This window comes from Hoplias malabaricus, chromosome 5 (assembly GCF_029633855.1).
Source record: "Hoplias malabaricus isolate fHopMal1 chromosome 5, fHopMal1.hap1, whole genome shotgun sequence".
Classification (NCBI taxonomy): domain Eukaryota; kingdom Metazoa; phylum Chordata; class Actinopteri; order Characiformes; family Erythrinidae; genus Hoplias; species Hoplias malabaricus.
Genome location: NC_089804.1, coordinates 53,074,173 through 53,087,388, shown reverse-complemented (window position 1 = coordinate 53,087,388; position 13,216 = coordinate 53,074,173). Strand labels below are relative to the sequence as shown.

General features: G+C 42.5%; 1 protein-coding gene across 3 annotated transcripts in view; it reads right to left on the bottom strand.

Moving 5' to 3' along the window:
• Positions 1–4,079: 4,079 nt before the first annotated feature.
• Positions 4,080–13,216, bottom strand: part of adcy6b (adenylate cyclase 6b) — a 69,024-nt gene continuing 59,887 nt past the window's right edge. For all 3 annotated transcript variants that reach the window (XM_066670404.1, XM_066670405.1, XM_066670406.1), the window contains exons 20-23: positions 9,440–9,703; positions 8,728–8,932; positions 8,412–8,536; positions 4,080–6,813 (exon numbers count right to left, since the gene is read on the bottom strand). In XM_066670404.1, the coding sequence (XP_066526501.1) occupies positions 6,685–6,813; positions 8,412–8,536; positions 8,728–8,932; positions 9,440–9,703 (723 nt within the window). In that variant the 3' untranslated portion in view covers positions 4,080–6,684. The remainder of the gene's footprint in view (positions 6,814–8,411; positions 8,537–8,727; positions 8,933–9,439; positions 9,704–13,216) is intronic.

Sequence of the window (13,216 nt, the reverse complement as noted above, 5' to 3'; positions counted from 1 at the left end):
ATGGCGCCTGGGCTCAAGGCTAAGAGCCACACGCAGGCCATCACTCTGACAATATTTAACACTTTAACAACCGTCTGGAGATATGGTCTTCATCAAGGACCAGTACCCCTCAGGAGAAAGGAAAGAACAGAAAGCATCTCCTATCTGCTGTCTCTCTGTCTTTCTCCCCACTGAGCACCACTCGCTCAATCTCCAAAGCTCTGTGTAACGTGAGGTGCTCAGAGCTCAGAGCTGTCATCACCTCGCCCTGACTCGCATTTCCCAGGAAATAACAGTGAACTAACGGCCCTCTCTGGTTTCTAATGACGCTCCTGCATTATTGACACAGCTCTCCCAGGCAGAGCAGTCAGAGCATGAACACTCAGAGCAACTAGACACAAGCAGGGTCAGTCACACACTAAACGCTCCGGCAGGAGAGCACTGATAACACCTCAGTTCATATTAATACAACACGCTCAGTAAAGACCACACCATACCTCTTACAGAACTGAGCCCTGACCCCAAAGTTTAACTGCTTGCAACTCCAAATCTACCATCTGAGTTTATTCAACTAAACATTGAAAGCCGATAGGGAATACTTCACTCAACACATACAGCTTTAGAGGGAATCAATTAAACTACTATTAACAATTGTTGTAAGATAAATATAAAGAATATAAACTAAATTAGTAGATCAACCAATAAGCAAATAATATAATACAGTGAAACCTTGCCTTACGAGTGAATCAACTTACGAATTTTCAGAGATATGAGCCGTCGCTTGGACGATGTTTTGCTTTATGATGCGAGCCGAGATCCGAGTTACTAGCGAGCCAGCGTACACCACCTGCCATTAGCTAGCCCAGCGAGCGTTCAGTTCACTTGGTTATCTTGCCGCACGGACGTCGTTAGGCCTGTTTTAGGGGGGCTTTCTTGGCAGAATACGCACACGTAGTGTTGCTAACTAAACTAGCTACGGAACTGTCCCGTATTTGGACACTTAAAGCATCTCAATTGTTTTTAATGGGGAACTTTAATTTGATATATGTGCAAATTGAGTTACGAGCTCGGTCACAGAACAAATTAAACCCGTAAGCCAAGGTATTACTGTAGTTTAGAATAATCTCCAGTACCAATTAACAATAATGTAATTATTTGGTCAGATGATAATATTATTAGTAATAGGTGGAATAGTAGGAAATTACTAGTAGTTGTATGTAGTAGGAGAGCTGTAGTACTAGAAATGTTGTAGCAGTAGTAGTAGTAATAGAATAGTGGCAGTAGCAGTGGTAGTAAAAGCAGAGACAGCAGTAGCAGAAGTAATACTAGAAATGTAGCATTAGTAGTGTTAGTAGAATAGTAGCAGTGGTAGCAAAAATAGTAGTAGTAGAATAGTGGGAGTAGCAGTGGTAGTAAAAGTAGTAGTAGTAGTAGTAGAATAGTGGGAGTCGCAGTGGAAGTAAAAGTAGTAGTAGTAGTAGAATAGTGGGAGTAGCAGTGGAAGTAAAAGTAGTAGTAGTAGTAGAATAGTGGTAGTAGCAATGGTAGTAAAAGTAGTAGTAGTAGAATAGTGGTAGTAGCAGTGGTAGTAAAAGTAGTAGTAGTAGAATAGTGGGAGTAGCAGTGGTAGTAAAAGTAGTAGTAGTAGAATAGTGGGAGTAGCAGTGGTAGTAAGAGTAGTAGTAGTAGAATAGTGGGAGTAGCAGTGGTAGTAAAAGTAGTAGTAGTAGTAGTAGTAGAATAGTGGTAGTAAAAGTAGTAGTATTAGAATAGTGGGAGTAGCAATGGTAGTAAAAGCAGAGGCAGCAGTAGCAGAAGTAGTACTAGAAATGTAGCATATTAGTATTAGTAGAATAGTAGCAGTGGTAGCAAAAGTAGTAGTAGTAGTAGAATAGTGACAGTAGCAGTGGTAGCAAAAGTAGTAGTAGTAGAATAGTGGTAGTAGCAGTGGTAGTAAAAGCAGAGGCAATAGTAGCAGAAGTAGTAGAAGTTCTTGTTTGAGCAGGCTTACAGCTCAGTTTAAAATATTCTGCACTTTTCTGTAACGGCATTTTATTTCTTTTATTTCTTTTCATTTATTGTCATTTTAAATTGTTTTAATCATTTTAATCATTTTACTCTTTTTATGTAATTGTCTTATTGGAATTTAAGATTTTACTCTGGCTTTTAATGTAATTTCTTTTTCTGTAAAGCACTTTGAATTGCTTCTGTATGAAAGGTGCTCTATAAATAAACTTGCCTTGCCTTGCCTTGCCTAGTAATAGTATTAGTAGACTAGTAGCAGTGGTAGCAAAAGTAGTAGTAGTAGTAGAATAGTGGTAGTAGCAATGGTAGTAAAAGCAGAGGCAATAGTAGCAGAAGTAGTAATAGCATTAGTAGACTAGTAGCAGTGGTAGCAAAAGTAGTAGTAGTAGTAGAATAGTGGCAGTAGCAGTGGTAGTAAAATCAGAGGCAGCAGTAGCAGAAGTAGTACTAGAAATGTAGCATTAGTAGTGTTAGTAGAATAGTAGCAGTGGTAGCAAAAATAGTAGTAGTAGTAGTAGTAGTAGAAATTTAGCATTATTACTAGTAGAATACTAGCAGTTGTAGTAGTAGAACATTAGCCGTAGTAGCAAAAGTAGTAGTAGTGGAAGCAGCAGCAGCAGTAGAATGAGTATTAGTAAAAGTAATAGTACAAGAGACGTTGAAGCATTAGCAGTAGTAGAACAATGGCAGAAGTAGCAGCTGCAGTTGTAGCTAGTAGCTGCAGTATAGTAACAGTAGTGGTAATAGCAATTGTAGTTGCAGAAGTAGTAGCAGTAGCAATAATAGCAGTAGTTGTATTTGTACTTAACATATATGTATATTTATATTTGTAGGATATATGGCCAATATCTCATTATAAGTCATTGTTTATCACAATACACTTATTATTAGTCAGTCTATTAATTGTGTAGTAGTTTAACAGACATTCAATTACAGAACTTAACAGACATTAAAATAAAACGGAACTGAAAACTTGAGCCAAGTGGCGCTTAGAATTGAACGCAATGCAGCACATAAACCCCGTGTTTGGTCTTAGAGCGCCCCCTTGTGTCAGATCAGCTACATGTTGTTAATGACTGTCGACGTAAAATCCACTCGGATCCAGGGAGACCATGTTGAGAACAGTTGATATTTCACTTATTTAAAGCAGTCTGTCTACATGTGGCTATACTGTGGAAAATAACATATAATAAACACTGGCTTGATTACATTTGTACAAGAAAAACATGTTCCTAGCAAGATTTGTGCTACTTTGTATGTTAATTGTTCACATTGTGATACCTTTTCTCCAGGCACAGTGTTGAGGACGATATCAACTTGGAAAGGAGATGGTTAGTGAGTGGTTTGTGATACAGTCTGGGAAATTAAGGAAGAAAAGAGCACCACACAATTTGGATTTTTCTCACCTATAGAGAAAGCCATCCCTTTCCAGCAATGAACGTTTGGCCCAAGTGCGGCACATCTCCAGTTCTCTTACGGCCCACATTTGGCCTTGAATGATGACACAGGGTAAGTCTGGCTGCCTCAACCCAGCCACAGCTGCACTCTATATGGGCCACATATCAATGCTGCTGTGAAACTGTTCCACACACCTGCTGTAACCCAAATCAAGCCTGGCTCATGACAGTTGGCCCACACAAAATTTGCCAGTGCCATGAAAGCAAAAAAGTCCAAATATGTCTGGGTCTGAGAGATTAGAAACAACAAAAAGGTGAGAGACAGAATAAAAACAGAACAACACACAGCTGCTGCAATAGAACAGGAGGTCAGGGCTGGTGAGCACATTACACACATGTACATTCAAATATAATACTTGTTTCTACACTCATTTTCCATCAGCTCCACTGATCACTTAGATGCATTATGTAGTTCTGCAATTACAATCTGTAGTCCATCTGTTGCTCTGCCAAACGTAACCATGCTTTTCAATAGTCAGGACCTCCTGCAGTGACACTGCTAGTGGGGATAGGGGGGGGGACACGCACATTAACGGTTAATCTAAAGAAATACTTCAAACCTAAATTAATAAAATATATAACATGAGAGAACACAAAACGCATGCAGAATAAAGCACACATTTTATTGTTTATTATTAGTCCGATGGAAAATATTCTGGCCGTGGCAACGTCATGTTTCAACACAATAAGGGACTTAAGCTTTACTCGTGGAGGAGAAAAAGATGTAAAATGTACATTCACCAGGAAAACAGGAAAATGAGTCACAGAGACACAGTCATGATGGCAGCAGGTCTAACCCTGTGTGCTAATGGTTAAACACTTACAGTCTGTCCTTATGGAAAATCTTTCTGCTTACTGAGAAACTGCAATGCCTTTTTTTCCCCTCTCAAAATTTCATTGAGGGTTGTATGATATGAAATTGTAGCGATTCTTACTGTTTGTGAAAGAAACAGTGAACTGTCTTCGGAGTCTGTATGTGTCTAATGCTGATTGCTTTAAACTTTTATCTTTTAGGGCACAAACCAATCAAAAATGATGTCTGGTGATAAAATGTGTCCGGTGTCAGGAAGGGTATTGAACACTATTTCATTGTCATAACTAAGTTTTTAGTGTCATCATTCCTCTCAAAGATCTGGTAAACTGTCCTCAAGAAATAAACAGAAGTAAAGCTGTCATCTTTAAGAGACCGAAGAAACTCGAGCTCCAGTCACATTTCAGATCTGAGAAAATTAAGAGGTGTTTGTGTTCGCACTTCCAACGTAAGACAATTCAATACTATGGGTCTGAAAGGAGATGGAGCAATTGGGATTCCCCCCCAAAGCATCCTTGAGTATGTGAAATGTGTCATAAGTTGGTAATAATAATAATAATAATAATAAAGATTGTTATTATTAGTAGTAGTATTATTATTACGTTTGTGAGATTAACCGGAGTCCACGCCTGAACTGTAAAGGTGTAAAAAAAAAATATCTATCCAGATTTTTTTTTTTTTTAATGAAATTGAAAGCTTGGGCGGCAGGTAGTGTCGGAGTCACACAGCTCCAGGGACCTGGAGGTTATGGGTTCGATTCCCGCTCCGGGTGACTGTCTGTGAGGAGTGTGGTGTGTTCTCCCTGTGTCTGCGTGGGTTTCCTCCGGATGACTGTCTGTGAGGAGTGTGGTGTGTTCTCTGTGTCTGCGTGGGTTTCCTCCGGGTGACTGTCTGTGAGGAGTGTGGTGTGTTCTCCCTGTGTCTGCGTGGGTTTCCTCCGGATGACTGTCTGTGAGGAGTGTGGTGTGTTCTCTGTGTCTGCGTGGGTTTCCTCCGGGTGCTTCCACAGTCCAAAAACACACGTTGGTAGGTGGATTGGCGACTCAAAAGTGTCCTTAGGTGTGAGTGAATGTGTGAATGTGTGAGTGTGTGTCGCCCTGTGAAGGACTGGCACCCCCTCCAGGGTGTATTCCCGCCTTGCGCCCAATGATTCCAGGTAGGCTCTGGACCCACCGAGACCCTGAACTGGATAAGCGCTTACAGATAATGGATGAAAGAAATAAAAAAAATCTTGTTTGTACATGTTTTGAGTTTGTGAAATCTTCACATTGGTTTCTTTATATTTGAACGTTTTTACATGATGTAACCATTTACTTGGAGCTCTGTTATAAATACTGTACGGGTGTTGGGAGTAAAAGCTATACGCCTGGTCTGTCCCTGCTAGTGATTTCTTTAGGAATGGAGCAAGAAACTGGAATAAAGTTATGAATTTTTGTGAGAGGGGTTAATTAAACCGTTTAGGAGGAGAAATGAAGTAAAATTACATACAGAAACATTGATAATAAGTCAGACATGCCTGGAAGCTGTCAATTTGGCAAGAGAATGATTGCACGTAGATTATAGAATTCTCACAGTGAGCAGTTACGCCCTTTAGAAGACTGTAGATTAACTTCACACACACATTACACACTCTCTCTTCATCTCTCTCTCTCTCTCTCTCACACACACACACATTTAACTTACACATAACAAACAGCAAAATACATTTCTTGTATCCAATGCTTGTCCTTCATAGATTCTTCACTTCATTTGTCCTCAACACACTTCAAAACATTTAAAAAGTCTAAAAAAAAACAAAAAAAAATCTGTATGAGTAAAAGTCATATCACATTACAGCCCCTCTGTGGTCTCTGAACCCAAGACGGTATGAGGCAAGAAACAATGAGTTTTAAGTGCCCCTCATTCAACATAAAACTTCAAAAAAACCCATAGAAAATTGAGAAGTAATAATACAGAAAATCAGACAAATTCTCTGACGTATCAAACACACATGTAGTGTTCCTATATCAAACATAATTTGTTCTTTGGTCATCTGCCTTGTCATTCGTTTACGTTTGAGCGTGTGTGTGTGTGTGTGTGGAGGTGTGATTGTTTCAAAATCCGTCTAAAGAAAATAAATAGAGAATCTACATTTTGCTGTAGAACTGAAGTAAATGGGAATGGAGCTTCTTCCTTCAAATGCAGGAGCTCTCTAAGAGCCCCCTCTTTCAGACAGTCATCGAGAGCAGCTAGGAACGAGAACGCATTCTCGGTGTGTGCATATTTAATTACAGTTCCACCGTTAGGCCACTCATTTCTGGGTCTCTCAGTGGTTATGCTCCAAAACCGAAAGGGAAGTCAGCTTCGGGTGCACATCTCAGCGCACAGCTTTCTCTCCTTGGCTACAGTGCAGCTGCAGGGGATCGGTCAGTGTTAACTGCTGGAAGGGCCACTGTTGAGAAAGTAAGTGGTCATCTCTCCTTTGCCCTTCACTTTAACAAGGCCACGGCACTCAAGCAGGTAGCCTTTGCCGGCCAGAACGTGGTAGAGGTCGGTTGTCACCTGTGAGAACAGACACTGAACATTAAACTTAAAAATACGTTTCTGCAAGAGATGGCAGTAGCTGTGATTGGTTAGTTTTGTTGTTGCAGTTATATTTGTGTAATTTTTTATTTATTTATGTTTATTATGACACAACCCCCCACCCCCAATAAGGTATAATTACAAGCTCAAAATCTAAATGTAACGAATCCCTTCCCACACGACATTTTATTTTAATACTACAAAGAAAATGATGACTCTTCATTTAATTTTGATTGCAATTGCACACAAAGTGCAACAGATGGCAGTGTAACCTGCTAAAAACACTTCAAAATGTGTACGTGAACAAAAATATAAACGAAACACTATCGTTTTTTCTCCCATTTTTCATGAGCTGACCTCAAAGATCTAAGACTTTTTCTACGTACAGAAAAAGCCTTTTTCTCTCAAATATTGTTCACAAATTTGTCTAAATCTGTGTTAGTTGCCGAGGTAACCCATCCACCTCACAGGTGTGACTCAGGCTGGCCACAGATGTCGAACATTTTGAGGGACCAGGATGGCACGCTGACTGCAGAAATGTCCACCAGAGCTGTTGCCTGTGAATTGAACGTTAATTTCTCGACCGTAAGCCGTGTCCAAAGGTGTTTCCGAGAACTTGACAGTACATTCAACTTGCCTCACAACTGCTGACCACGTGTATCCACACCAGCCCAGGACCTCCACATCCAGGATCTTCACCTCCAAGATAGTCTGAGACCAGACTCACAGACAGCTGCTGCAACAATCCGTTTGCATAACCAAAGAATTCCTGTCAGAAACCGTCTCAGGGAGGCCCACCAGCATGATCGTCGTCCTCATCAGGGACTCCACCTGGCTGTAGTTAGGTGAGCAGTTTGCTGATGTCATTGTTGTGAATCGAGTAGCCCATTTTGGCGGTGGGGTTATGGTAAGGGCAGGTGTATGTTATGGACCACGAACACTGGTGCATTTCATTGACGCCATTTTGAATGCACAGAGATACTGTGACGAGATCCCATTGTTGTGCCATTCATCCAAGAACATCACCTCATGTTGCAGCCACTGAAGAGGAGTGGACTAACAATCCACGGGCCACAATCAACACCCTGATCAACTCTGTGCGAAGGTGACGTGTTGAACTGTGTGAGGCAAATGTGGTCACACCAGATACTGACTGGTTTGCTGACCCCCTGGAACCCCCTGGACCCCCCAATCACACCTGAGTAATAATTATGTGTCTACTCAGCGTCCTGATATGCCACACCTGTGCGGTGGAAGGATTCCCTCGGCAAAGGAGGACAAGGCCTTTTGTGTACATAGAAAAAGTCTTAGATCTTTGAGGTCAGCTCATGAAAAATGGGAGAAAACAAGTGTGTTGTGTTATTTTTGTTGAGTACTGTTTCAGAATTCTTTATTTTCCTTTGTTTTTGAACAAATGCATTTATTTTTCTTCATATAAATAGTTTAGTTTTCAAGCCGTTCAACTGCTCATTTGTCCCCTTTAAAAGCAATACTCATTAAGCAGATGTTGCATGCATGAAGATGTGTGTGTGTCTGAGTGATTGTGTATAGACAGAGGTTCGATGTGGAAACGGCACCTGGATGTGGTCAGGCATTCCTGTGCTGTCCATGCGACTGGCCACGTTCACTGTGTTCCCCCAGATGTCGTACTGAGGTTTTCTTGCTCCGATGACCCCAGCTACCACAGGCCCAATATTCAGACCTGCTCGACAACCACGACATCACTGTTTACATACTGTTACCTGAAAACTTAGATTATAATTACAGCAGGAAAATAGTGTCCTTGAAAAACAAAATAAAAAACAGGGACATCATCGAGACATCATTTTAAAGGACACTGACTTCACCCATTACGAAGATAGCTACTGTAAAATACACAGAGGATCTACTGACCGATCTTCATCTGGAAGTTGTTGAAGGAGTGCTCGTTGATGTATTTCATCTGTTCGCGGAGTTTCATGGCGTAGTCGGCGAGAGCTAAGATGTGTGAGCGCCCCTCTCTGTCGTACGTGGAGTCATTCAGCCCTGAGGCTGCCATGTATGTGCTACCGATGGTTTTTATCTTCTCCAGTTGCTTAAACTGATCCTCACTGATGATCTGAAGATGTTACAGACATTAACGGTTAAGATTAAGGTGACACAGAGTAGAAAGATGTCGAAGAAAGGCATTAAAAACTAACAGCTAAAGAACTAAAGGAAAACAACTGAAGTTAATCAGCTATTTAGAAACATGGACACAATATCACTGACACTAAGCACTGAACAGCGCCTCCTGAGGACATTTTAAACATGAGTGAGTAAGTGAGTGAGTGAGTGAGATGCTTGTTAATCACTCCAGTGTGTGGATGACAAAGAGATGAGCGATGCCAGAACAAAAAGACACTAAACCTAGCTTCTCATACTCATCTCTTAACACAGCTGAGATCTGTTTGTAGTGATTTGAGGAAATTTTAATTGCGGTTTTCTTACAGAGCGGCTGTTTCTGGACAAAACTTCCATTAGAATCTTGTAAAGTAAAATATTAAAAAAGCGGGGAATGATGAGAACAGCAACACTTGAGAACTGTTTAAGGCTTTACATCAGTGTCCTCGCTTCACCTCCTTACCTCATCGAAGTCAGCGATGATTTCGTTAAGCAGCCTCAGACACTCCACCCCTTCGTTATTAGCCTCCAGCTCTGTGTAGAACTCAGAGAAGTTACTGATGGAGGCGAACATCACAGCCACACACTCGCATGACTGATAGTACAGCTCATCGTTGCGGCGCTCTCTGGCCAGGAAGTGGGCAGCCACGTCTTTGGGCAGGATGTTGTGGAGGAGACGACGGTTGTAAGCCTGCAGCTCCTCCATCTCCTCTTTCTCTTCAGTCGCCTAGTTATCGCAACACACAGAGACCATTAATGAGGACCAGCAGACCTCCACATACTACAGCAACACTGACTGGCCTGGCTGTTATCACATCTCACTCTGTGTCATGCCTTTTCACTAACCCTTAGATTCCCAGGCTTATTATTTGAGAAATAAAAGGGAACACAATGTAAACATCGAGGTATTTATAGTTCAGTTGTACTAGAGGTCATTCCTCTGCTGGTCACTTAATGGAATAAACAATAGATAAAGCAAAGTGCAGTTTGAAATAAGGTTACTCCACTCTTTAGTGTTTTTGCATAAAACTGTTGCCCATCTCCCAATGTTCCCTTCCTTCTTCTCAGTAACTAAGTGTGTGGAAATGACAGCTTTGTGGCAGAACTGACAGGAACATGACTGACAAACTGAAGCATGAACAAAAGCCTTAAATCTCAGGACTGCAAATGTAATTCTTTCTGTTCTTATATGATTTTTAACTGGTGCTGAGCTGATATCCTGCAAAGTAAATCTTTTTTTGTTTGTTTGTTTTGTGTAGTGGGCGGACCGGTGGTGCAGCAGGGAGTGTCGCAGTCACACACCTCCAGGGTCCTGGAGGTTGTGGTTTCGATTCCCGCTCCAGGTGACTGTCTGTGAGGAGAGTGGTGTGTTCTCCCTGTGTCTGCGTGGGTTTCCTCCGGGTGACTGTCTGTGAGGAGTGTGGTGTGTTCTCCCTGTGTCTGCGTGGGTTTCCTCCAGGTGACTGTCTGTGAGGAGTGTGGTGTGTTCTCCCTGTGTCCGCGTGGGTTTCCTCCGGGTGACTGTCTGTGAGGAGTGTGGTGTGTTCTCCCTGTGTCCGCGTGGGTTTCCTCCGGGTGACTGTCTGTGAGGAGTGTGGTGTGTTCTCCCTGTGTCCGCGTGGGTTTCCTCCGGGTGACTGTCTGTGAGGAGTGTGGTGTGTTCTCCCTGTGTTCGCGTGGGTTTCCTCCGGGTGACTGTCTGTGAGGAGTGTGGTGTGTTCTCCCTGTGTCCGCGTGGGTTTCCTCCGGGTGACTGTCTGTGAGGAGTGTGGTGTGTTCTCCCTGTGTCCGCGTGGGTTTCCTCCGGGTGACTGTCTGTGAGGAGTGTGGTGTGTTCTCCCTGTGTTCGCGTGGGTTTCCTCCGGGTGACTGTCTGTGAGGAGTGTGGTGTGTTCTCCCTGTGTCCGTGTGGGTTTCCTCCGGGTGACTGTCTGTGAGGAGTGTGGTGTGTTTTCTCTGTGTCCGTGTGGGTTTCCTCCGGCTGACTGTCTGTGAGGAGTGTGGTGTGTTCCCTCTGTGTCCGCGTGGGTTTCCTCCGGGTGACTGTCTGTGAGGAGTGTGGTGTGTTCTCCCTGTTTCTGCGTGGGTTTTCTCCAGGTGCTCCGGTTTCCCCCCACAGTCCAAAAACACACGTTGGTAGGTGGATTGGCGACTCAAAAGTGTCCGTAGGTGTGAGTGTGTGAGTGAATGTGTGTGTTGCCCTGTGAAGGACTGGCGCTCCCTCCAGGGTGTATTCCCGCCTTGCGCCCAATGATTCCAGGTAGGGTCTGGATCCACCGCGACCCTGAACTGGATAAGCGCTTACAGATAATGAATGAATGGTTTGTGTAGTAATGTGCAGTAATATATGTGGTCTGAAATATCACATTATTACTTGTAGCTGATAAAAGTGCTCTAAAGAAACAAAAAGTATGGTAATATCAAGCATTAAAAAAATAATCACTAGATAATTTCAGTGTGTAAAGCAAAATTAACAGACAAAAGAAGCTCAATGAAAACCTGATAAGCTTCTCCAACTCGCTGAGTAGGTAAAAAAAAATAATAATAAAAATTTTAACCTGGAAATTTTAGCATTAAATTTATGCTAATGCTAATCCAAATTTCTACATTTTTTACAGGATTATATACTGGCTTCAGCACCGCTGTACACACGTATGTCAAAAAACATTAAAACTAGTATTATAAATGAACATTTTATAATAAAATTAGCTTCTTTAACATTATTCGCTCAGATATTGGAGAACCACGAGATCTGAACTTGATGCTCCACTAGAGGGCAGTGTAAAACCTGTGACTTATGTTGTGGTTACAGGTTTTGAGAGCACAAGCTTGCTTCCCCACACAAATAATGAGGAAATCACAGTACATGTATATGTATATCACAGTATATGACACAAACCATATATTAAATAGTTGAACATTCTATCTTTATGAAACGCCAGAAGAATTACATTAAATCATAAACTACGTTTTTTTTTTCCAGAACCGCTACTACAATTACAATGTTCCAAAACAAACACCAGCACAAGTCTAACGTTAGTAAATTAAGAGGGCATCTTTACAGACCTTGAGTGTTTGACTCGGCTAATTGAATAAAACATGGCTCCAACACAAGGGTTGTCCACTGAAACAGTGGTAAGGATTATAAAACACTTTCAAGAAAAAAATCCAACACAGATTGTGACAAAAGATGGCCCATTTTGGGTTTGGGAAGTTGAGTGCTGTTAGTCTGCTGTTTAGTGCAAGAATACTCACAATGGGAAGTATAGAAAAGGAAAACATTCAGCTAGAACAAGGAAGATGCCAAAGTGTCAGGATAATAAACTCAATGCAATATGCCTTGAGAATACACAGCAAAACATTAATATATTCATTATCTGTAAGCGCTTATCCAGTTCAGGGTAGCGGTGGGTCCAGAGCCTACCTGGAATCATTGGGCGCAAGGCGGGAATACACCCTGGAGGGGGCGCCAGTCCTTCACAGGGCAACACACAAACACACACTCACTCACACTCACACCTATGGACACTTTTGAGTCGCCAATCCACCTACCAACGTGTGTTTTTGGACTGTGGGAGGAAACCGGAGCACCTGGAGAAAACCCACGCAGAAACAGGGAGAACACACCACACTCCTCACAGACAGTCACCCGGTGGAAACCCACGCAGACACAGGGAGAACACACCACACTCCTCACAGACAGTCACCCGGAGGAAACCCACGCGGACACAGGGAGAACACACCACACTCCTCACAGACAGTCACCCGGAGGAAGCCCACGCAGACACAGGGAGAACACACCACACTCCTCACAGACAGTCACCCGGAGGAAACCCACGCGGACACAGGGAGAACACACCACACTCCTCACAGACAGTCACCCGGAGGAAGCCCACGCAGACACAGGGAGAACACACCACACTCCTCACAGACAGTCACCTGGAGTGGGACTCGAACCCACAACCTCCAGGACCCTGGAGCTGTGAGACTGAGAGACTACCAGCTAACACCGTGCCGCCCTATAGCACAACATATGAAAAACAAAGAGACGAAAAACAAGAGACAGTGTCTGTGACAAAGAAAAAAAATGAAATGTGATTTACAGATAGAAAAGCCAATTGAAAACCGTTTTGGAGATGATTCCACAGATCTTGCTGAGGTTTGTATAGTTGTTTTCTTTATTGGTATCAGCATTAGAAAGGAGAAGGTGGTAATATGCCATCTCTATTCTGAGAGTCGT